The 24,380-nt window shown below is 39.2% G+C and overlaps 1 protein-coding gene across 1 annotated transcript in view; it reads right to left on the bottom strand.

Annotated features, from left to right (window-relative positions):
* Positions 1–23,341, bottom strand: part of LOC109912895 (serine/threonine-protein phosphatase 2A 65 kDa regulatory subunit A alpha isoform) — a 45,995-nt gene extending 22,654 nt beyond the window's left edge. The window contains exons 1-8 of the mRNA XM_020512339.2: positions 23,173–23,341; positions 12,917–13,007; positions 12,702–12,802; positions 10,170–10,402; positions 8,911–9,058; positions 5,427–5,582; positions 4,085–4,199; positions 846–916 (exon numbers count right to left, since the gene is read on the bottom strand). Of these exons, the coding sequence (XP_020367928.1) occupies positions 846–916; positions 4,085–4,199; positions 5,427–5,582; positions 8,911–9,058; positions 10,170–10,402; positions 12,702–12,802; positions 12,917–13,007; positions 23,173–23,259 (1,002 nt within the window). The 5' untranslated portion in view covers positions 23,260–23,341. The remainder of the gene's footprint in view (positions 1–845; positions 917–4,084; positions 4,200–5,426; positions 5,583–8,910; positions 9,059–10,169; positions 10,403–12,701; positions 12,803–12,916; positions 13,008–23,172) is intronic.
* Between the last annotated feature and the right edge of the window lie 1,039 nt (positions 23,342–24,380).

Below are 24,380 nucleotides of genomic sequence, written 5' to 3'. Positions count from 1 at the left end.
GATTGATGCCAAAATACCAGAACATTGGCAATACCAATAATTTTGAAGTCAGTTTCTTGAGGAAAGAAATTTAAACAGAGATGAAGAAATTAAAGTTGAAAAGCAACTTAATTTACCTGTGAATGCATGTTAAAAACTATATTAGGTGTGCAGTTATTGTCCACAAAACTAATTCATGTGGTCATGACTTCTTTTCCTCATTTGTGCCAGCATTTGTATCAAATCACTGTGCCAAAATCTCGCATTCGAACCTACCTGACATTCTGAATGGGACAGTGAGCACAAAGCCAGTCAACTAGAGGTCACCTTCAAAAAGGCTGTCGCACCCAGTCTCGTTCCTGGCAACTGTGGCTTCGAAACATTCATTTGATTCAAAAATTGGGATGGTACATTGGCGTACAGAAACTCAGATGGAAAACCTGCCCCAAGTCTGCTACTTTATTTCACGAAGTCCTAGGACTGAAAATTCCATAAGGCCCCCCTCTCAGCCTCAAACTTCCACCCGAATTCAACCCATCCCCCCTTGGTCTCTCTCTTCCCACTCCCCTCTGTCCCCAAACAAAAACAACAGATCTGGTACAGGTTCTCACTCCATTCTTAACCCAAAGGAAAAAGATACGCAAACAACAACTCAACGCTGATTCAGAAGATTCCTGTCTACAATACCTTATTATTAGGTGTCTGGCAATGAACTATGCAAAGGCACTGTTTTACATTTAACAGCCATCTTCCATCATATTCAACACCAGAAAGAAAGAAATCTGGCTTTTTCTGGAGTTGAATCTAGTCAGCTTTAACATCATTTCTTAGCTACATAATCAGCCAGGAACTTGAGAAAATGTTACCTTAACATATGGCAAGATGTGGTTCATTATGACCGTCTCTCTGCAATCTGCTGGCAGGTTTTCACAAAAATCTGCAATGCAAGATAAAATATCATTAAAGTATGATTCTCACATTGAAAAGAGGCACAGCTTAAAAGTTACCCTTTTAAAAGGATCAAGAACAATGCTCAGCAGACAGCTTAAGATGCATAAATATCTATATCAAACTTTAAAAATTGGAAACATTTTGTGCGGGGGATAGCAAAAGGAAATTTGTAAATTCTTAACTAAGATATTAAATGGCAATTTTAATAGTTTGACAAAGCTAGCATTTGCATTTTAAACATTGAGCTGTTAAGGTGGCAGCAAATTGCCAAACTCCCTCTTTGTTTACTCTTGGCAAAGCTGTAGTGGGTGCAAAGAATGTAAATTGATTCAAATTGTGATTTGGCATCAGTGGAGAGTACAGTACCAGCTGCATCACTGGGGACGACTGGCAAAATATGTTGGCAGGCACCATCAAAATTATTTGAAACATTTGATTTATGGCAGTAAGCCAGATGGCTGATTCAATGATGTTTATCAGCGTCAGCTCCACTTCCACACTAATTCGTAGCAAGGCGGTGACCATCTCAACAGTGTGATTGACAATTAGGCAATTCAAAAGAGCAAATTTAATTTATCTACCTAATTTCATCCTACACGATTAAAGGCAGATTGCGCATATAAAATAAAATTCAGTGGGAAAACAAATCACAGAAGAGTCAATGCTTCTATCTTCTTGTATTGAGCCTGTTCAAATTTTTTTGAAAACTTTAAAACCATGTTACATAATGTAATTGTATGAAAAGGACATTTAAAACTGTCCTCCTAAAATGGAACACAGACAAGTAACAAACAGAAGGAAAGCGTAGCACAAAGCCTGGGATTTCTGATGAAAACACAAACCATAACCAAGCTGGAAATCTGAAATATAAACAAAAAAATGGTGAAGCACAAAGCTGGTCAGTCTTGTAGTGGCTTATAGAAAGTCCATATATTAAATATCTTAAATGAAAGGTCACCAACTGCTTCTCTCACCCTAAAGCAAAAGACAAGATGGAAGCATTTCCAGTCACCTTGAGCTAGAAGCTGAAGATACTGGACTGTAATATCATCCGGGTTGCAGCACTGAAGACTTGTACTCCAGAACGAGGTGTGTTCTTAGCTAAATGTTCCACTGCAGCTACAACACTGATCTAACAACATGTAAGATTGTCCAGCTATATCATGCCCACAAGAAGCAAGACAAAACCAATTGGGCCAACTTCAATTCCAGTCTATCCTTTATCATCTGTAACGCGATGCAAGGTATCAACAATGCTTTGAAGAAGCAGCTTCAATGATAATCTGCTCACTACCATGGTAGCCAGTTCCTAACCTCACTAAAACATTAGTCTAAACATGGAGTAAGAAGTACTGCTCTCAATATCAAAGCAATGATCATTAGGAAAATTAGCAATCAATGGGAAAATTTTCCATTGCTTGCAATCATAGCTAGCACAAAGGAAGAGACAGTTGTGGTTGTTGGGAGGTCAATCATCTTAACCCAAGGATATCATTACAAGTGTTCCTCAAGGTGGAATCCTAGGTCCAACCATATTTAGCTACTTCATCAATGGCCTTTCCTCCAATACATCAAAAATGGGGAGGTTCGTTGATAATATCTATTTTCAGTACCATTCTCAACTTGGGAGATAATGAAGAAGTGTGTGCCTCATGAAACAACAGCTGACATTATGCTGTTTGGCGCTGATAAATGGCAAGTAACACTCATTCCATACATAAAGGGTAACGATCATCTCTAAAATGAGAATATAAACAATATCCCCTTAGGCTCAATAGCATTACCATCACTGAATTGCCCCAACATCAATATCCTGGGGATCACCAGTGACCAAAACGTAATGGACTAGCCATTTAAATAATTTGGCTAGTGAGCTGGTCCACATCTGGAGAATTCTATCATAAGTAACTGTTGTCCCAATTCCTCAAAGTTTGTCCACCATCTAGAATATACGAGCAGGAATATGATGCATTACAACCCGTAAGTGCAGCTCCAAGAACACTCCCAAGAAGTTTGAGATTATCCAAGGTAAAGCAGTCTGCTTCATAAGATGCCATTCACTATCATTAACATTCGCGCCATCCACCAAAGCACAGTGCAGCCGTGTGTATCGCCGACAAGACAAACAACGTAACTAGTCAAGTTTCCTTTGATAGCACCTTCTCAACTCCTAACCTCTACCACTTGGAATGAAGTCAGCAGATACTTAGTAATATTTCCACCTACAAATCCTGGAACTTCCTCCCTTACAACATTGCGGATGTATCTACAATACATGGAAGATAGTCATTCAGAAAGGTACCATCTTCTGGAGGGCAATTAAGAAAGACCAATAAATGCCAGCCTTAATAATGCTCACATTTCATGAAAAAAAAAGTTGAGCTTTTCCAGCATTTTTTGATTCTACTTCAGAATCCACGCCACTTACATTATGTTAAATGTCTTGTTAAGACCAAACCAGTCGGCCTCAAATCCCAATCATCTCAACAGTTCCAAATTCATGTGAAATACACCCCTCAAACTAGAGGAATGCAAATGCTACAAGTCCTGAAACTTGGCAAACAGAACTTTGCAGACCTTCTCGTGACAAAAGTGCAACTGTCTGAGGAACTGTGATAGCAAATAATTTCTTATTTAACTATGAGAAATTCAATAAAGAAATTGCATGAATAGTGACACCCCAGTGAGATTTGGTTAGTGTAAATATGAATCTTTATAGATAGATAACTAAGAATGAAATGGATTGCAAATGTATAGTGCCTTTAATACATAATGAATGCTTCAAAGTGCTTCGCAGCCACTTTTATTGAAGTGTGCCAATGATGTAATGAAGGGAAGCAGCCAATTTTACCACAAGGCAATGAAATAAAAGCCTACATAATCTATTTTGATTCTTCTTCAGAGTCACATCAAGCTCAAAACATTCATTCTGTTTCTTTTCACAGATGCTGCCAGATCTGCTGTGTTTCTCCAGTATTTTCTTTTTATTCACCAGAACATTAGCCTCCCCCTAAGCTCTAATGATCATCCTTGTACAATTCCATAGAATAGTTTAAACCAGTTGAAAGCTCTTCAGATACTCGTGCCTTCAGTACAACTTGCAGAACAATGGACCTGGACAGGAGGAGGAGAAATGAGAAAATTCCAAACTCACCTTTAACTTTGTTGGCTCCAGCTGCACGCACCTCAGCCTCACAATCTTTCAGCAGGTTCTGGAAAGCTGGGACCAGGTCATTTTCTGTAATTTCAGGGCCTACTGCTTTCTGAAGCTACGAGGCAAACAGAACAAAATGACAGAGATATAAGATGGACAGATTAATCATCAATGAACTACATCCAAGAGCATAAACAAAGTAGTCACTAGGATTTTTAGTAATACACAATGGCAGATTCTATATTCAATTTCAACTTCAAAAAGAACTCAGCTCATCTTGTTCCAAAACTAAGTTGTTTATGGACAGGGTATTTTGAGTTGCATAACACTGGAGTAAAATCATCTTTAGTTACAGATGATAATAGGAGAAAACTTGGTTAAATTGTTGTAAATTACACCGTCAAATACTATTTTCTTTCCAAAAGTGCAGTGGTACAAATTTTCCAAACACTTCTAGTGATATACAGGATTTGAAACAACCTGATTTTTTTAAAAAACAATTTACCGTGTGACCCAAATACACTAGAGACCCTCATATCAAAATAAAGGTTTTGGTCTACACAGAACAATCCCTATTATAATCAAAGATCTAGCATTGCTGTACTCAATATAATCACAATCATACAGTACAGAAGCTGGTCCCTCAGCCCTTGATTCCTTAAAAGAGCAATCTAATTAAGTACATTCCTGCTTTTTTCTCCCCCATCTGCAAACGCTTCCGATTCCACTACATATTCAGTTCTCTTTTGCAAGTTACTGTGGCATTTGCTTTCACACTTCACTGTGGACACTGGACTTCAGATAACTTGATGGTTGAAAAGAGATTCGCATCTCGCTTCTGTTTCTTTTAAACAAAAAGATTTAAATCTGTCTGCAGTTTCTGGCTCTCATGCCAGGAGAAGTCGTCCCTTCTTACATTTATCAAAACCTTTCATAATTGTAAAGCATTCCTGTTAAATCTTCCTTTGCTCAAAGGTAAACATCATCAGCTTCAGAGTCTCTCCTCATCACTGAAAGTCCTCCTCGTGCTTGGCATAATTTAAAATTTGACCAGTTTGTTTCCCACCTCCTCCTTGAAAAGGCATCAAACATTTGTTAGTGTCTTTTTTGGAAACTGAGGTTATTTCGCAAGCATTCCAAACTAATTTATACAACCTTAATTCCAATGCTTCACCATCGGTGGGGAATACTATGTTTTCATTGTTTCTGACAGAATCAAACAGTTGGTCTGGATGAGAAAAATGAACCATTTAATAAGACCCAATTTTACTTTGGACTTGTATCTTTGGCCTTGCAACTTTGTGCTTAAAGCAATTAATATCTTAACGGATTGAATACATACTTCAGAAAATTTGTCTGCCACCATGTAACGAACACGCCATGATTTGTCCTCTACTGCTTGCCGCAGCGTCGGCATCACCAGTGCTTCCAGATCTTCTTGTGGGAGTAGTTGGGCAATGCTCACACAAGCCTCTACTGCCAACAACCTCACTGAATCCTATCAAATAAAAATAACAGATTTTACAAAACAATCATGGTTCTCAATTAAAAATAAAATGTCTACACAAGACTCTAGCGAGAAAGTACACATTGCCTAAGACAGACATGAAAAAATTATTTTTTAACATTGACAAAAATCATACTACTGGAAGCTGTGGGTATTTTTTTCCCCTCAAATGGTGAAGTATTTCCTCATGTTTCAACTAAAGGAGATAAACCAGTAAAAATATTCAAACACACTGGAGCAAGTCGGTCACTGTTACTGGCTGATGATACTACTTATCCTCCAGACGGGTTAACAAGGAAGATTCTCTCCAGAGTACCGTAAAGGAGTGGTTTAAAGATCTGCAAAGAGGTGTTTTCTGGACGGTTAATGGGATTGTATCGTACATGTTTATATTGGTGTTGTGTAACTGGTTTGTTCTAATATCTTCGTTTCTGTTGCAAAATAGACCTGTTTTATTGTTAAACTCAAATCTGCAATATTGTATGTTTATGCTTCAGTGAAAGATCACATTGTTAGACCATTAAAAGATACAAAGTATGATCCAATCTATATCTAGTCTAGTATCAGACCCATCCTACAACAACACGAGCTGGGATCATAACTGCACATATTTAAAAAGGAAGAGAGAAAATAAACAATGTTGATCCTCTAGAGTGTGAATAGGAAGTTAGTAGTAGACAAGGGAATGTTGGATGAAATGAACAAACATTTCTCTTCTGTCTTCATCATACAGGATACAAAAAAGCATTTAAGAAATAGTTGGAACTGAGGAGATGGAAGGGTGAAATTATAGTCACAACGGAAAGCAAACTGATGGGGCTGTGGGCTGACAACTCTCTGGATCCAGGTAGATTTAATTCTAGGCTTTTAAGAGAGGTTCGTAATGAGGTAGACACATTGGTGTTAACTTTCTAAAATTTATTAAATTCAGGAAAGACTGGAAAATACCAAATATACCCTCTAATCAAAGAAGGCAGGCAACCATAGGCTTTACCTGTTTCACTTTCGCCAAGTCAAAGTTGCAACCATGGATATCTGCATGGGTCCCAGTTATACCTATCTCTCTGTAGGGTACTGGGGTAGGTCCCATCTGTGATAACATCGGTGCCATTTCCCGCTCTCATATGGAATTGGAAAAATTCAGTTTTGTTTTGAATTTCCACTCTTCTCATACATTCACTTAGTCCAACTGACTCTTCATTCCTTGCTTCCGTTTCTGGGAATTTATTGTCCACCAATAACCATGACAAAGCCAATGACCCATAGGTACCTCAATTACACTTCTTCACATCCTGCTTCCTGCAGGACTCCATTCTATTCTCCCAGTTTCTCTGCTACATCTGTTATATAATGCCACCTTCCATCAGGCTGCCTCTGATATATCTTCACATCACTGAGGACTTCCCCCACAACATGGTGACAGGGTTTTCAACTGTGTTTGACCCGTTTGCTGCACTTATGACTTCACACCTTCCCCTCCTTCCAGAGGAACTGGACTCCCCTTGACCACCACTTTCCACCACACCTGACTCCATATTCAAAGGCTCATCCACCACCTCCAGCAGGATACCACCACCAAACATCACATCCCCTCCACTGTCAGTGCTTCACAGGGACCACTGTCTCCAAGCACCACGATCAAATCCTCCATCACTTCGTCTCACTTACACCCACCCCAAGATACCTTTGTATGCAATCGCAGAAAGTGTGCCCTTTCACCTTCTCTCTATTTGCTGTCCAAGGCACCAAACACAGCTTCCAAGTGAAGCAGTGTATTACTTATACTTCTTTTGATTTAGTCTATTGTATTCACTGCTCACAATGTGGTCTCCTAGACATGAGCAGATGTTTCTGATCTATATAGCCACTGGAACCCACAAACAATAAAGTTAATGTTTATAAAAAGATTCCACAGTTACCTCAAGTGAAAACCAAGGCAAAGAAAGGGAGTTCATCTCCCCTTTTAAAACCTGTCAGGACAGGGACCAGTCATTGATACAGATACTCTTCTGACTTCCCATTAATATAAGTATCCATTTGGTAGCTGAATACACTACAAATCATTTAGAGTTCTTTACACAAGTGGATTATTTCACATAAAGGAAGTTGAACTTGGTACACATTGGTTAAACCTGGTTTCTTCGGGCAAAGGTCTCTAAAATACTTGGAAGAGATAATAGAAAATTACCGCACAATTCCCAGAACACTTGTCAGAAATAAATTAGGCATACAGGGTGGCCATGCCTTAGGAATTGTGTAATACTTGAACTACATTTTGTACAATAGATTGATCCACCACAACAGTGAGAAAAGAAAAGTTTATGGTACCGCCTTTGAAGAGTTGAGCTTCTCACTAGTTCTCACCATCAGGAAGACAACAGGACACGAACTGAAGTGCTTCTGCACCAAAAGTAACAAGATGGTGCAATTTTAACTTAGGTTTAGATGGGCAGTTTAAGTTATCAGTGTGGACTTATATTAGTAAAATGATGATACAAAAGTGTAGAAAAAGTAAGTAAAGGTTCTGTAAGCAGGAAGAGGCCACAAACCAGGGTCAGTTGTTAATTTTAAGTGAGATAAATTTTTGTTGAGCAAAGCATTAACGGATATTGGCCAAAGTCTGTTATATACAGTTAAGCCACAGATCAGCCATGATTTCAATGAACAGTGGAACAGGCTCAAGGGGCTACATCGCCTACTCCTGTTCCTATGTTTAATGTTTTGTCAATAATAACTCAAGTCAATCAATCAATTATGACCATTCCTGCTCTTCACCCACATACACTCTACACACTGAACCCATTCTCTGATCATCCACAGTAAAATATAAACTACACTTGTGTGTCAATTGTGCAGTTGCTCCAGTGAGTTGACTGAACCAGTTTCCTAAAAAAGTCATCTGTTCCCCATTATAGTATCCATGTGAAATAGAAGAAATATTTGATGGAGACCACGTCATCACATGTGGAATAAATTAGGGCTCTTCTTAATTCAAGTAATTGGATACAGAAGTAATTTGAACAACAGGGTCACGGAAGTTTCAGCAAGATGGATGCAAGACGGATAATCACATCATCTAACAGAAAAATCTACTCTTCAAAAATTAAGAACTAAAAACGTATTATTTGTATTTGGGATGGAGTAGTGTTTAGCAACTGGGGTGGGGGAGAATAAAAAAAAAAAGAGGAAATAAGGCATATGACACTTAAAGTTGAGTGACTACAAGATTATCTTATGCAGAAATTTCTCATCATAATTGGCATCTATTGCCCCAGAGACGACCTGAGAATAAAAGGTAAGCTGCACTGTAACTACATACCTGCTCATCAGAAGCCAAAGAAGTGAAGAGGGGTATAATGTCATTTTTTAAAAATTCCAACTCAAGAACTTTTGCAAATTCACCCAGCTTTGAAGCAGCAGCTCGTCGAACCATTGGTGTATCATCAGAGCAGAGACTACGGAAATGTCTGCAGATAAAATATTGATGTTAACCTAGACTGATAGAAATTTAATATAAATGAGCTAAGGGCAATTTCTGGCCTAAATATTAGAAAAGTTAGTACAGGTTGATAACATGGATTTGCTGCATAAATCTGTCCAAGTAGAGCCAAATATCACAACGCAAAATAATTTCATACTTTTAACACTTGAACATCCTCAGAATCTTTACTTTAGAATTTGCCAAAAAGGCAAATTAAAATATGGCATGAGAAAAATATATTGCATAAACAAATATTTATTTGACAAATGCAAAACTTTGTACGCTTCCCATGTAATGCATTCTTTTTATGGAATTCAAAGTGCATTAACAATATATTAAAGGGTATTCCAATTAGAAGTCTAAAGCTGTTGGATACTGAACAACATATGGTGAGAAACAATCAATTTTGGGGGGGGGGGGGGGGTAATGAAGGCAATATTCGACATAATACATTAACACAATTTATTTATACGGTTTTAAAAAGTCCGCTTTATAGGAATGAGCAGGGTAGGGAACCTGGTTTTGGATTACTCTCGCAAAGAAACTGGAGATACGCTGGATCAAACAGTCCCCTCCTGTTCTGTGAAAACAAACTGCTAAATAAGCTAGTTATTTAGAAAGTGAAATTTTGTATCCTACTCTTATCAAGCAGTAGCTTTTCAGGTGAGATTTTTAAAATTTACTTCTCAATGTAGTTTTCTCTGCAAATTATAAGTCAACCAGACTCCCACAGCTTTAAGTAGATGAGATCAGAGAATCAGTTTAAAAGCAGACATCTAGCATCTTTCACTTCTTTCTCTCCCCAAAACAACCCACAAAAGTCATAATGTAGGTGCAATTAAACACAAGTCCCACTTTAAATTCAGAACATATCACTCAAAAATTGCAACTCTAATAAGTACCCTATTCAGTGAAATATATCAGGTTTCCCATGATAAAAAGTACACACCTCTTCTAGATCCACTGATAAAGTTATGCAGCAGAGTTAGAGATCTTTCCAAATTTTGATAAACTAAAGGTCTGTCACCATTAAAGTCAAAGCTTCTGACTGACTTTTAATAAGAACCTCTACAGTACTCAGGAAAAGGCATACTCACTGGCGCAGTTCCATTTTTACAGAGCTGGATACCCGAGGATAACAGACACTGAACAGACCACAAGCTGAAGTCCTTGATGTGAACCAGTCACCACAAGCCAAACGTTTGACCAGAGGCACAAAGTGGACTTCTAGGTCTGTAGGAGAATGTTCATGGGAAATCGCTCGCAGTGAATCAACAGCCTTATCACGTACCACAGTCTCTTCCACAGTAGCGAGACTTTCCAAGGGAGGCTGCAGAGTGAAAAAAAGTAGTTAGTGAAATGCATGGCCATGATTTATTTTTCTTCCACCAAAACAACAAAAACACTGTCTAATTAGGAGTTATTCTGATGAAGAGTCACCAGACTCGAAATGTTAACTCCGCTTTCTCCCCACAGATGCTGCCAGACGTGAGTTTTGCCAGCAATTTCTGTTTTTGTTTCATCTGCAGTTCTTTGTTTTAAATCTGTGACACATGAATTCTGGAGCAAATTCATGGAAGTTAAGAGTGAAAGAAAATGAGACACACAGATAATGAAACGCAAAAGAAAAATCTTCAGAAGTTCACGTGTTATTTTCTACAGCATTAAAAGGATTTCCATTCATGTAATAAAAATGTATGCTGTCATCATGGTCTGCTCGTTCAGAACTTACTTTTACAGTATGTTCTACAATCTTATCGTAACTTAGGTATACAGATTATCATGTCAGGGATTGGAAGTGTTTTATATTCAGAGCAAATACCGTTTAATATTCCTCTTCATAATTTGCAGCAGTGAAGCAATAATTACCCTTGGTTAGAATTAACATATAATCCAAAGTCAGTTTTGTTTTAGCTTGGCTGATAATTTGTTTAACCTATCAAACAGTAATGGTAACGGTGTCCTATTTTAGCACAGCAGATATTGGCATATGAAGCTACAGAAACAACTTTCTGAAGTCAGCATAGCAGGGCACCACAGGGCAAGAGCCAGATGCCTGAATATATAAACAGAAACTTGCACCTCAAAAGACAATTCATTCTAGAATAATTAATTTCTTACATTTCGAACAATACTGCTTTGCTAATTAGTATGAAAAGTGAATAGTTTGCTTTGATTGTTTAAGAATTTCAAATAATTATCTTAATTGACTGCTGCAGACACGCCAATCTTGACTTCAAACTAGAAAATCAAACCATTAGTGTCTGAATCACGTTCTACAGTGACAAAAAAGACCTTTATGGGTCTCATTATATGCAAATCAATTTAATTATTTGCTCATCATTACAATTATTTCAGACTAAATAACTTTTCTGCAATGGAAAAACATGATAGATTTTTGTGCTTTGTATTTCGTGCATTTGTATGAATAGTTCAAGTCATAACAGAGACATGTACCTGATCAATACCAACCAGATGTTTCTATCTTTTGAGTAATTATTAGTACACCACTTAAGGCTTTATGCAAGTGGATTAAGTAGGAATTAGGAAACCATACCACTATAATGCAAGCCCAATCAAATACCAATTGTGGATTTTAATAAAGGGCAGAATTCGACTCAACTTAAATAATTCCTCAATGAAACAGAACTTCCAATACTGCAGTTATGCTACACATGAAGAACATGCACCATGGCAAGACATGATAGGGGCAATTAACACATATGGTAGTGTATAGCAGGTGTCAGGAGAATAAAGGAAGAAGAATAAACAAATTAGAGCAATCTTTCAAAATGAGGAATACAGCCTTTGTAAACTGACGGTAATGCTATAGGAGGACTGGGGATTCTGTTATTAACACTTATAAAGCACCCACCAAACATTTCAATTCATTATCATCATTTTTTTTTAAAAACCTCAGATTAGGACTTCCACAAAGCTGATCACATCACACTCAATATTGTGCATACAGCTCTACTTTCGACACAACAGATTATCCAGTTGCAATATGATGCCCCTGTGGGACCTTGCTGTGTGCAAGTTGGTTGCCATGTTTTCTATACTACAACACTTACCAAATTATTTTTTATTTTAAAGTGTTTTATTTATATGTAAAGCACTTCAAAATACTGAGAAATTGATGCGAGAGACCATATTAATTTTACTCTTTGCTATAAATTATGTCAAAAGTAACTGCATGCAGGAAATGCAGCTTACTTGTATGCCACTAAGATCCTATTCAGCACACCATGTCTCAAAACACATGCAACAAACTGAATCCCAATCTAGATACTTCAGTAGTGTCAGTTACAGGTGCTGCCCTCCATAATGGATGCTAAATGGAGGCTCCATCTGTTCCCTCAGATGACCATAAGAAAATCTCGTGGCACAATCAGAAAAAGCAAGGAATTTTTCTGTTCCCTGGCTAACATTTAACCCTCAACCAATATCACTTAAATCAAACTGGTCAATTACCTCACTATTTCACGTGGAAACATGATACAAAAGAATAATTCTGCCTTTGTCTGAAGCATTACAGTAACAACGCATCAAAAGCGCTTAATTGATTCTGATCATTCTGGAATGTTGAGGCTGTAAAATGCATTAAATAGATGCACATTGTTTCTTACCAGCAAACAATGAACATATTCTGGTCCCCCAACAAGAACTGTAAAGCTTCCAAGTTGTTCTGCCAAGGCCAACAGCACTTCATCTTCATCGTAAATGGTATCTACAGTGAGACAAGAAATGGGCAGAAATCAGTTCAAAGATCATTCTTGCCTTTCAGTTGGATTGTTTATTTGTTGGAAAAAATTGCAGCAACAAACACCAGCTTTGCACATACCAGTCAAGAATGGAAGCAGCTCACTCCGAGTCCTTTCAACTCCTAAAGCCAAAGCAATCGTTGACAGTTTCTTAATACTGTTCAGTCGCAGCTGGGAAAAGGAAAAGTGTACATGTGAATCTCAGTTAAGCCCAGAAATTCTAATATCAGCCATGAAAGTAATTTTTAAATATCAAAAATGTTACATTAATATGCTCAAGACATTTCCATAAATAATATGTTTAATTGCAATTTATGTTAGATAACAGCAATCAGTGCAAAGGACAAACCAATGAGCCACGGAAATAAGCACTTGCCAAAGGATGAATTAGTGAGCTTTTGCCTTAAATAAATTGGCTCTCATAGTATGCCACACATTTATTCCATACTGGGATATGATTTCACAGACAATGGTGTCTCTGGTACCTTGTCCCTGCACTGATTAGCTACACAAACATTGGTCAATCCAGTATGTTGTGCACCACAAAGCTCCCACCATGATGCTGCTGCAGACAGACTTCCAGCTTTGGTTGCTCATTAACAAAACCCTTGACAGAACTCCCACCTCTTCTAGTCAAGCAATTCAAACCCTTCTACTGATAACCCTAGTTGTAACCAATCAAGTCAGACCCTCTTGGGATGTAAGTTACTCACTGGGGAAGTCACTGCACCTTAGTTTTATGGGATATTAATATTCAGAGTTAGAACTTTTTCAGCCCCACACCTTTCTGTAGTATCACAAAATTTGGGGTACTGTTTCACGTCTTCAAAATTCTATTGTTTTTGAAGTGGCGATAACTTTTTGGGAACTTTTAGCTCTTTGTATACATAAAGAGCAGAATGAACTCTGAAGTCAGACCAGAACGTGAAAGGTGAGTTTTGAAACACTCTGCAGATTCCTTGTATTAGTGTAAAGAGTTGAATTTACACCTGACATCAATTACATAATTGAAGGGAGTCTTGTTACCATACAGTACTGTAGACAGAATATCTCCTCAATCTAAGAAAACAGAGAGTAAACAAAGCGATCACAGTTTGTACCAAGCAAGAAGGGAACTTTTGACCCAAATAGGAATTGAGACATTCACACCTAATGAATTAGCATTTCAAAATACACCCTTCAGATTTCCTTTAAATACCATTATCAACACGTTCCAAAAACTCTCTTGCAAACGTTCAAATTATGAAACAAGTCCGTGACTCTCAAAACTTAGAGGCATTTGATTCAAACTACAACAAGCAACTGATCAGCTCTTAAATGTCTGCTCTCATTGGCCCTATTCTATGATATTGTTTAAGGGAGATGCACAATAGCACACATTTTGTTCAAAAACAAAAATGCCCATTTCCTGGAGGGCAGTTAACATTTCAAAGCTGAAATCAGCAAAATCTTCCTACTTTAACAACAGGCTATTATAACAAAAATCTTCAGTCACTAGCAGTGAGTTGAATCAATATTCTTCTAGTATAGTTATAGTTAAAGTAGCCTGAATACTGTTAAAATGACTGAACTATGACCACTGCTTGGCACAAGGTTCAACAGTCAGTACAAATTGTAAATCAGATCAGTCAGATTGTAAATCTGCAAAGTAAGGCTATTTGCCAGGTTTAATAGCCATTTATATTGGAACCAGTTTCATCAGAAGCAACTTTCCAATAAGATGCAGGTGTGTGTGTATTTATATTTCAGGATAGATTCAGCAGGAATACTGGACCATGAACACATTGTACGTTGTTCTTCATGTCAATGACCTCTACTGCAGTTTAAAAACTGGCCAAATATGTCAAATCCAGGTTCTTAGTGACACCCAAAAACAACAAAGCTCTGTTTGTTACAAAATCAGAAAACGCTGCAGCCACTCAGCAAGTTATATCATCTGCTGAGAACAGAACAATTAATGATACAGCAATGCTGTCACACAAGAGCAGTCGTAGATGAGGAAATTGAGAGACTCCATGGTGCCTGCATAGACTTTGGCCTGAGAAGATTTACAGGATGACAAAGTTTCAAGCCAGGCATCAAGATCAATCTGCAAGGCAGTAGTGTTACTAGCCCTTCTGAGGCACACATTTAAAATGTGGATAAGTACAACAGACATCTCAAATACCTAAGAGAAATATCACCACTGACACCTCTACAATCCATTGGAGAACTGGACCTCCAATGACAGTGTCCCCTCTCAAGTCAACATCCCCAACACCAAAGTGCTAGTTACAAGCAATCAGCTGCATTCAGCAGACCAAACATCCCATGCATGACTGGATTTCCAAAACAAGCTCTCTGCTTAGAGCTTTGTTACAAACACTTAACGGAGGGCAAAGAAAACAGTGCTTCAAGGACATCTTCAAAGTATCCCTGACAAAAAATGCAATATCTCCAGTGGGTCATAAATCTCTTGTCCTGGACCAACAAACTAGAGAGGAATCACACATAAAGGTATCAACTACCTTGACAATCTCAGACAGGCCTTGGTGGAGGCAAAGCGCAAGCAGCAGGAGTGAGCAAATTCCACCCACCTATCTCTTCAAACACCAACTGCAGTAAGATTTGTGATCTAACATTAGACTTAGTCACATGAGAGTTCTTAACTCCCAGTATAGAAGAAAATCATCCTCAATCTTGAGTGACAGCCTAGGAAGAGAATATGATTTTCTCCCACAGCACAGTTTTTTCACAGCTTAAGGTGCTCTCTCAACTAGACTGGGTAGTCCAAAAGTAAATTAAATGGTTGCTTTGTTACTTAGTCTCCATCTGACTGCCAGTGTCAACAGGAAAGTTCCTTGTCACTTACAGTTCAAGTTTTTCATTCTAATTTGACCTTTTGCACTGCCTCAATGAAATTTAAAGCCAGACAAGTTACATCTTTCTATTAAGCATTTTGTGGTTGTCTGGCTTTAATAATAAAGAGATTTTTAGTACTGATTTCATTTGATTACTACAGCTAGTGCTGCTGGTGACCATGGGCGGCTGTACTAGATAAACCAGGGGAATGGAGGGCTGGTCATATGGTGTCAGATGTCTTTTCAGAAATATCTAAAGGGAAGACAAGAATGTTTTTCAATCAAAATTTGAGAATTCTCAAGTAAGATGCCTAAGTAGCGCAGAGAAGCAGTGAAAAGAAGGAATAAAATACATGCCTATTCTTTGCAACTGCACAACATAAAAATATTAGTCAATAAAAAATGTGATACCACAAGAATATTGACAAGCAAGTTAAAATGTGGGTGTAATGTTTCTGTTTTGGAATACTGAAACATGGGCCTGCCATTTTACTGACAGACAAGGCAGGACAAAAGAGAAGTCACCAAAATGCTCTGTGCGTTGGAAATTCTTAACAAGATCGTTGATGCTAGCACCCAATGGCACAAGTGAATTTATACAGTGAGAACCTCAGCCGCACTGACCAAAGTTTCCTCTAAGGTTTTTTGACCCTTTGCTCTTTAAAGGAGTGAACTGATCTCAACTCATGTTGGCAGTGGTTGTTCCAAGAAACTCCAAGTACCCCAAGTCTGTGAAGTGGGTTGGGGAGGAAGAAAGCAGCCCTGGTTCCCACTCCTGATAATAATCAAAGAAGCACTGAAGCAAGTATAAAGAAGCCCAGTGAGGATAAAATCTAGAACAAAAACAAAGTTGCTGGAAAAGCTGAGCAGGTCTGGCAACATCTGTGAAGAAAAAAACAGAGTTAACGTTTCGGGTCTGGTGACCCTTCCTCAGAACGGTCACCGTACCCGAAACGTTAACTTTTTTTCTTCACAGATGCTGCCAGACCTGCTGAGCTTTTCCAGCAGCTTTGTTTTTTGTTCCAGATTTACAGCATCTGCAGTTCTTTTGTTTTTTTATAGGGGATAAAATCTAGTTCAATTGTGACAATCCCATAAATAAAAGCTTATTTTTATTCAATACAAATGTTCATGTTGTGAATAATCACTTGGGCAAGGTACCATGCTGAATCATACTCAAGAAAAGACTTAATGTCATGAAAGAAAGTAAGTACACAGTTGAATTTTAACAGTAGCCAATATAAATCATGAAGATCCAGTTCTCTCTCTGACAACTAGAGAAGTGACTAGAATGATTGAGGGGCAGAGGGATTGGATCATGAAGCACTATTTCAAAGAACATATTCATACTATTAGAAAGATGATTTGGTCGCTGATCATTATTTTTAGGATTCTGAAAAGTATTAGATAACACAGCATCACAACAAAATACCTTACTGCCCAGAACTGTAGAACTAAAGGACAAAGTCTGCATTCAAACAAATCCAGAAACAATAGTGCAGTAACCAAGTTGTTAAGTTACAGAACAGCAAGCCAGTGAAAGAACAATTCATGTGGATTTCTTCAAATCAAAGGATGCTACGTTTTCTTTTGTGACATTTTGGGATACAGTCCGAGTTAATATGACATGGTTAAGTGCAATATGGTAAGGAACAGGTGACTTTGCAACTATAGTTCCTAAAGCTTCTTCACTGAGGTTTTCTTGTGTTGGATTTGGGTTTACTGGAGATCTATTGTTATTTTACATGATGGTGACCTAGGACATTTTCAACCTAGAAATTTTTATCTTTCCATGTTCTTACAGGCAGAGATTCTTTCATAAGAATTTGCATGATGCAAGCATTCATCCATTAAAGTGAACTAAGCAATGTGGTAACAATTTTTGAAATAGGCTCTATCAAACCTCTTCTTACAATGAAAATATTATCTAAAAATCTGAAGCAACAAACCTGCATAGGTTAACAACTGAATCAGTTGCAATTTAAATGGAGTATAGTTACTTTTAATTTCAGCAGAGAACAAATTTGGAACCAATACACAGCCAGGGAGCGAACAAGGCAAGGTTAAAGGTCAATTACATTTTTTTAAAATATGGATTATGCTAGACAAAAATCAGGTGCTGTTTTAAACAACATGGCCAAGTTCAGATTGTCATATTTTAATACCAGATGCTATTTTCCGGTTCAGAGATGTTATACCATCTCTGGAGCACGTGGGACTTGAACCTGAGCCTCCTGGCTCATTAATAGGGACACTAGCACAGCACCACAAAAACCCTAATATTATGGTACTACACATGCACACCATATAAATTTCAGCTGTAGCCTTTTAAAGACATAATTAATTATATTTGCAGTTGACAACTGTGATTTTTTCTCACAATGTTGATTCACAGATGTTCTCCAGTGACAAAGGCCACCTTTGAAAGTGAGGAATTGCACCAAACTACTAATATCTACCATGTCACCCCCACCCCCTGCCCAATATCTTGTATGCTTCCACAAAAATCACTCCTTCTTCTAAACTCAAATGACTAAAGGCCTAACCTTTTTAAGTCTTCTTGCTAAACCATCAGTTTAATACCAGGAATAATCCCAGGGTGGCATGGTGGCTCAGTAGTTAGCCAGGCAATGACCATCTACAACAAGAGAAAATCTAATCACCACTCAGTGACATTCACTGATGTGATCATCACTGAATACTCCACTTTCAACACTGTGTGGGTTATCATTGACTAGAAACTCAACCGCACTCACCACATAAACACAGTGGCTACAAAAGCAAGTCAGAGGCTAAGAGTACTCCAGCTAGTAACTGACCTGACTCCCCAAAGCCTGTCCACCATCTGCAAAGCACAAGTCAGGAGTATGATGGAATACTCCCCACTTGCCTAGATGGGTGCAGCTTCAACAATACTCAAAAGTTTGACACCATCTCAGACAAAGCAGACTGTTTAATCGGCACCACATCCACAAGCACCCACTTCTGCCACCACCAATGCTCAGTAGCAGCAGTGTATACTATCTACAAAATACAGAAATTCACCAAAGATCCTTAGACAGCACCTTCCAGACTCACAGCAATTCCATCTGGAAAGACAAGGGTAGCAGACACATGGAACACCACCACGTGCAAGGCCCCCTCCAAGACGTTATATATTGCCGTTCCTTCACTGTCATTGGGCTAAAATCCTGCAATTCCCTCCTTCAGGGAATTGTGGGTCAATCTATGGTACGTGGACTGCAAGAATGCACGCCCACATCCTTTAAAGGAGTAAAAATAATACAGGTACCAAAACTGTACACAGAACTCCAGGTGCAACATCACCAACATTGGTAACAAGACTTCCCTATTTTCCAATCCCTCAGTAATAAAGGTCAAAATTCCAACTGCCTTAATTATGTGCTGCATTAGCAAGCTAACTTTTTGTGTAGCTCCCACAAGAGCAGTTTTTGCCCTCTCATTCAACTTATCTATATTCCTTTTTTGATTCCTTAATCCTGATTACTATATGATCTCCCACCTAGTTTTGGATCGTCAGCAAATGGGGAAGGCAACAGCTTAGTGGTATTATTGCTGCACTGTTAATCCAGAGACCCAGTTAATGTTCCTTGGACCCAGGTTTAAATCCCATGGCAGAGGACAAATTTTAATTCAATTAAAAATTTTTTGAAAAGGTCATAGAAACATAGAAGATAGGAGCAGGAGGCAGCTATTCGGCCCTTTGAGCCTGCTCCGCCATTCATCACGATCATGGCTGATCATCCAACTCAACAGCCTAAACCTGCTTCCTCCCCATAACGTTTGATCCCATTCGCTCCAAGTGTTATAATAGCCGCCTCTCAAATTCATTCAATGTAATTCAACTACTTCCTGTGGTAATGAATTCCACAGGCTCACCACTCTTTGGGGTGAAGAAATGTCTCATCTCAGTCCCAACCAAACCCTCAGACTGTGACAAGGTGTAGAGCTGGATGAACACAGCAGACCAAGCAGCATCATAGGAGCAGGAAGGCTGACGTTTCGGGCCTAGACCCTTCATCAGAAAATGAGCCTTCCTGCTCCTATGATGCTGCTTGGCCTGCTGTATTCATCCAGCTCTACACCTTGTTATCTCAGATTGTCCAGCATCTGCAGTTCCTACTACCTCAGACTGTGACCCCTAGTTCTGAGCACATGCACCATCGGGAAAATCCTCCCTGCATCTATCCTGTCTAGTCACTTCCCTAAACCTCTGCCATGCAATTTCTCTGCTTTCCTCCGAGACAATCAAACATACTTCTTTGGCCAAACATTCATGTACTTAACATCTCCTTTGATTCAGTGATATGGACCACATGGAGGCAGATGGGATTAGTTTAGAATGCCATCGTGGTCAACGCAGACATGGTGGGCCAAACGGCCTATCCCTGTGTTGTACTGTTCTATGCTCAAAGTCAATCTATTTCCTATAACAGTTCCACGAAGCCCTTTGGGAGATTATATTGAATTGATTACAGCATACAAAACAAACTGCTGCACAGACTTTGATCTGTGCAGACTTATCTGAATTTGCTAAATAATTGGAGGAGAATTCTGGGGGTTTTGCATGCAGAGAAAGAAAACATCAGACTAGATTCTTGCTCTTGATCACTATCTAGTATTCCCTGCCACAAACGTCACACAAGTTTCAGGTGAGGACAGGGTTGTGTTTAGCTTTTTGTTTTGATTCATTCTTGGATGTGGAGATCACTGGCTAGGCCAGCATTATTGCCCATCATGAGTGTTTTTTTTAACCAGAGTGGCTTGTTAGGCCATTTCAGAGGGCAGTTAAGAGTGAACCACACTGGTGTGAATCTGGAGTCAAATGCAGGCTAGACCAGGTAAGGATGGCAAATTTTCTTCCCTAAAGGACATTAGTGAACCAGATGAGTTTTTACAACAGGCAATAATGGTTATATGGTCACGATCAGGCTAGCTTTTAATTTCAGATTAAATTTCATTCTGCTGAATTCAAATTTCACCACCTGTCATGGCGGGATTCAAATCCTTGACCCCAGCCATTCACTTATGCACTGGATTATTAGTCTACTGTTATTACCACTATGTCACACTATAAGTGATTTCATTGTTTAATAGTCCATCACCTTTCTTGGCCCAAACAAACAGACGCATATAGTATCAGCGCTCGGTCCACCGCTTTCTGTCATTTATGTAAATTATTTGGATGTGAATATAGGAAAAATGATTAGTAAGTTTGCAGATGACACCAAAATTGGTGGTGCAGTGGACAGTGAAGAAGAGTACAAGAGGACCTTGATTAGATGGCCAAGGAATAGCAGCGTGGTTTAATTTAGTAAAATGTGAGGTTTGCATTATGGTGAGGCAAACCAAGGCAGGACTTATACACTTGATGGTAGGATTCTGGGGAGTGTTGCCAAACAGAGAGACCTTGGGGTGCAGACTCATAATTCTTCAAAGGTGGATTCACAGGGTGACAGGCTACTGAAGGCGGCATTTGGTACACTTACTTTTATTGGTCAATACATTAAGTATAGGAATTGGGATGTCATGTTATGGCTATACAGGACATTGATTAGGCCATGAATACAGTGTTCAATTCTCGTCTCCCTGCTAACAGGAAAGATGTTGTCAAACTTGAAAGGGTGAAGAATAAATTTACAAGGATGTTGCTGGGGTTGGAGGGTTTGAGCTATAGGGAGAAGCTTAATAGGCTGGGGCATTTTTTTTTCCCTGGAACATTTCAAGCTAAGGGGGGGGGGGGGGGGCCTTATAGAGGTTTACAAAATCGTGACGGGCACGGGTCGGGTGAATAACCAAGGTCTCTTCCCTAGAGTAGGGGAGTCCGAAACTAGAGGGCATAGCTTTAAGGTGAGAGGGGAAAGACTTACAATGAACTTAAGGGGCAACTTTTTCCACACAGATGTGCAGAAAGAGCTGCAAGAGGTGGTGGTGGAGTTGGATACAATCACAACATTTAGAAGTTATCTGGATGGGTACATGAATAGGAAGGGTTTAGAGGGATATGGGCCAAATGCTGACAAATGGGACTAGATCATTTTAGGAATCTGGTCAGCATGGATGAGCTGAACCAAATGGTCTGTTTCTGTGCTGTACAACTCTATGACTCTATAAAAGCAAGATTAGAAAGTTGAGTTAGTCAAATAGAGTTGAAAAGGTGTCTGAAACCATAGGAGGATTTGGAGGGTAAATAAGGACAAAGTACTTCCAGTGCCAGGAGGAGAAATGAAGAGATTGAAGATAACTAACAAAATAACCATAGAAGAAATCTCAAACTGTTTTTTGCAATAAGCTGGAATAGTCTGCATAAAGGGGCAGTGGAAGCAGATTCAATAATAAAGTTCTAAAAGCAAACTGGAGAAATATTTGAAAAGAAAATAGACTGCAGAGCTAAAGAAACAGCACAGAAATGGTGAGATGAATGACCTGGTAATTCTAAAGTGGCTATGTCAAAATTCAAGAGATAACAAGGTGTAGAGCTGGATGAACACAGCAGGCCAAGCAGCATCAGAGGAGCAGGAAGGCTGACGTTTCAGGCCTAGACTCTTCTATGTCAAAATTCAGGGTGGTTACACACATTTAGCTCTAAAAAATGAACATATTTTTCTTATACTACTGGAGCTCAAATTCCATCATAGCAACACAATAATTGGAATTCAGTTCAAAACTAAAATGTAACCAAAAAACCCCTCAGTAATAGCAAACCATTAAGATACTGGTTTGTCACAAAAATCCTGTCTATTTACAAACACAGTTTGTGAAAACAAACCTATTTTTTCCTCCATATAAGTCATACATACATCTAGTCTCTCACACTGACACTAACGTCCCCCCAAACCGGCCTACAAGGCACGAGGGTTGATTAAGCCACTACCAGTGGTTTAAGGCGGCAGCCCATCATCCCCTTTAAGACAAGAAAGAATGGGCCAAGGCCAACCTCCTCACCTACAGAATAAGCTGCAAGTAAATTCGCACTTGCTTCAGGAGAAAACAAGAGTTTCTACAGAAGAAAAATATTAAATAGTATAAAATAAAACAAAAAAGTTTACTCAGATCAAAAGCATAATAATTTGCATCTCGACCGACAGCAGCCCCTATCAAGAAACGAAATTTAGTACCTGCTAATTAAGCATTTTTCCTTAAATTATTCAATTTCGTATAAAGGAGACAGCCATTTTAGCACTGTAGGCCTTGGTTGCCATCTATTTAGTACTACTGCATTGTCCTTTGCTCATAATCTTCTAAATTTGCTGTAAACATTTAGCATAAGTTTATTAATTGCAGCATTTCGCAGTTTAACAATTCACCCTTTTGCAAATGTTGCTTAATCACGGTTCAGGGCCCACAAGGAGATGCTAACAGAACCGGCCCCAATTACAAGGCCACCCCCAACCTCAACCTGCAGCCGAACCCGGGGACAAAGGAAAACATTCCCATCAACTCCATCCACGCTCCCCATCTCCTTGCCCGCCTACCTGCACGTCTTCATTCCGCAACTCGTCTATTAAAACCGCGATCGGGTACAGAGAATCGTCACCATCAGCCACCTCTGCCGCCGCCATCTTAGCCTGCTTCCTGCCGGTGTACGGGGTCCACCCAGTCGATCAACAGCAGGAGCGGAAATCGACGCATCCGATTAGTCCTGGCGGCGGCGTGTGCACATGCGTTATTGCGTGCTGAAGCTAGAGGGAAATTGTGCGACGCCATGTTTGATACAGGCAAGGAACAGCGACTCTCGCGGAATCACAAAAATGAGGCCATTCGGCCCATGTCGCCTGCACCGGTTCCATTAACACGTGCCAATTTCCTGCCTTATCCCCAGACATTACTTCCAATGCTCTTTTGAATGCCATAACTGAACACGCCTCCACCACATTTCTAGGCAGTACATTCCATATCCTCAAAAAGTAGTCACCACTGTCCTACACTTTCCAAGAGCAATGACTGGACATGATTTAACCTAAGAGTCACCACACCTCAACCAAGAGAATGTGAGAATGATATTCTTCAAAGATAACCTCAGCCAGTGCAGCAATTGAACCCATGCTGTTCACCTCACTCTACATTGCAAACTAGCCATCCAACCAACTGAACTAACCAACCTCTACCTTCATGCTCATGGATGGAAAATCTTTTTCTTACTTCACTCTTGCTTCGTTTGCATATCACTTTAAATCTAAGCCCTCTTGTTCTTTTTCCTTTTGCAAGCTGGAACAGCTTCTCCATCTCCACTCTACACAGCCCACTGATAATTTTGAAAACCTCTATCAAATCTCATCCCTGCCATGTTAAACAAGCAATCTTGTCAATTTGCTGTCTCCCATGAAAATGGAGAATATTTCCGGCAATAGATGTCCTATGGTAATAATGGACCCCAACCTGAAACGTCAGCTTTCCTGTTCCTCTGATGCTGCCTGGCCTGCTGTGTTCCTGCAGCTCCATACTGTGTTGTCTCATACTCCAGCATTGGCAGTGCTTACAATATCTGAGTGGTGTCCTGGACTATTTTAATTACTTCAGGGAATGGAAGAGTAATTTGGTCATTATCTTCAACCACCCAAGATGGCCTGCTTTTTTTTTTAACCTTTCCCGGAGCTACAATGGTGAGCACAAAGGAAGCTGCTGATTTCCCAGTTGGGGAGAATATTTGTGTAGTGGAAATAGGTCCAATTCCAGGAAAGCA

Source organism: Rhincodon typus, chromosome 32, assembly GCF_021869965.1.
Source record: "Rhincodon typus isolate 14 chromosome 32, sRhiTyp1.1, whole genome shotgun sequence".
NCBI classification, from domain to species: Eukaryota; Metazoa; Chordata; class Chondrichthyes; order Orectolobiformes; family Rhincodontidae; genus Rhincodon; species Rhincodon typus.
The sequence above is the reverse complement of the archived record's forward strand: the minus strand, read 5'-3'. Positions and strand labels throughout refer to the sequence as shown.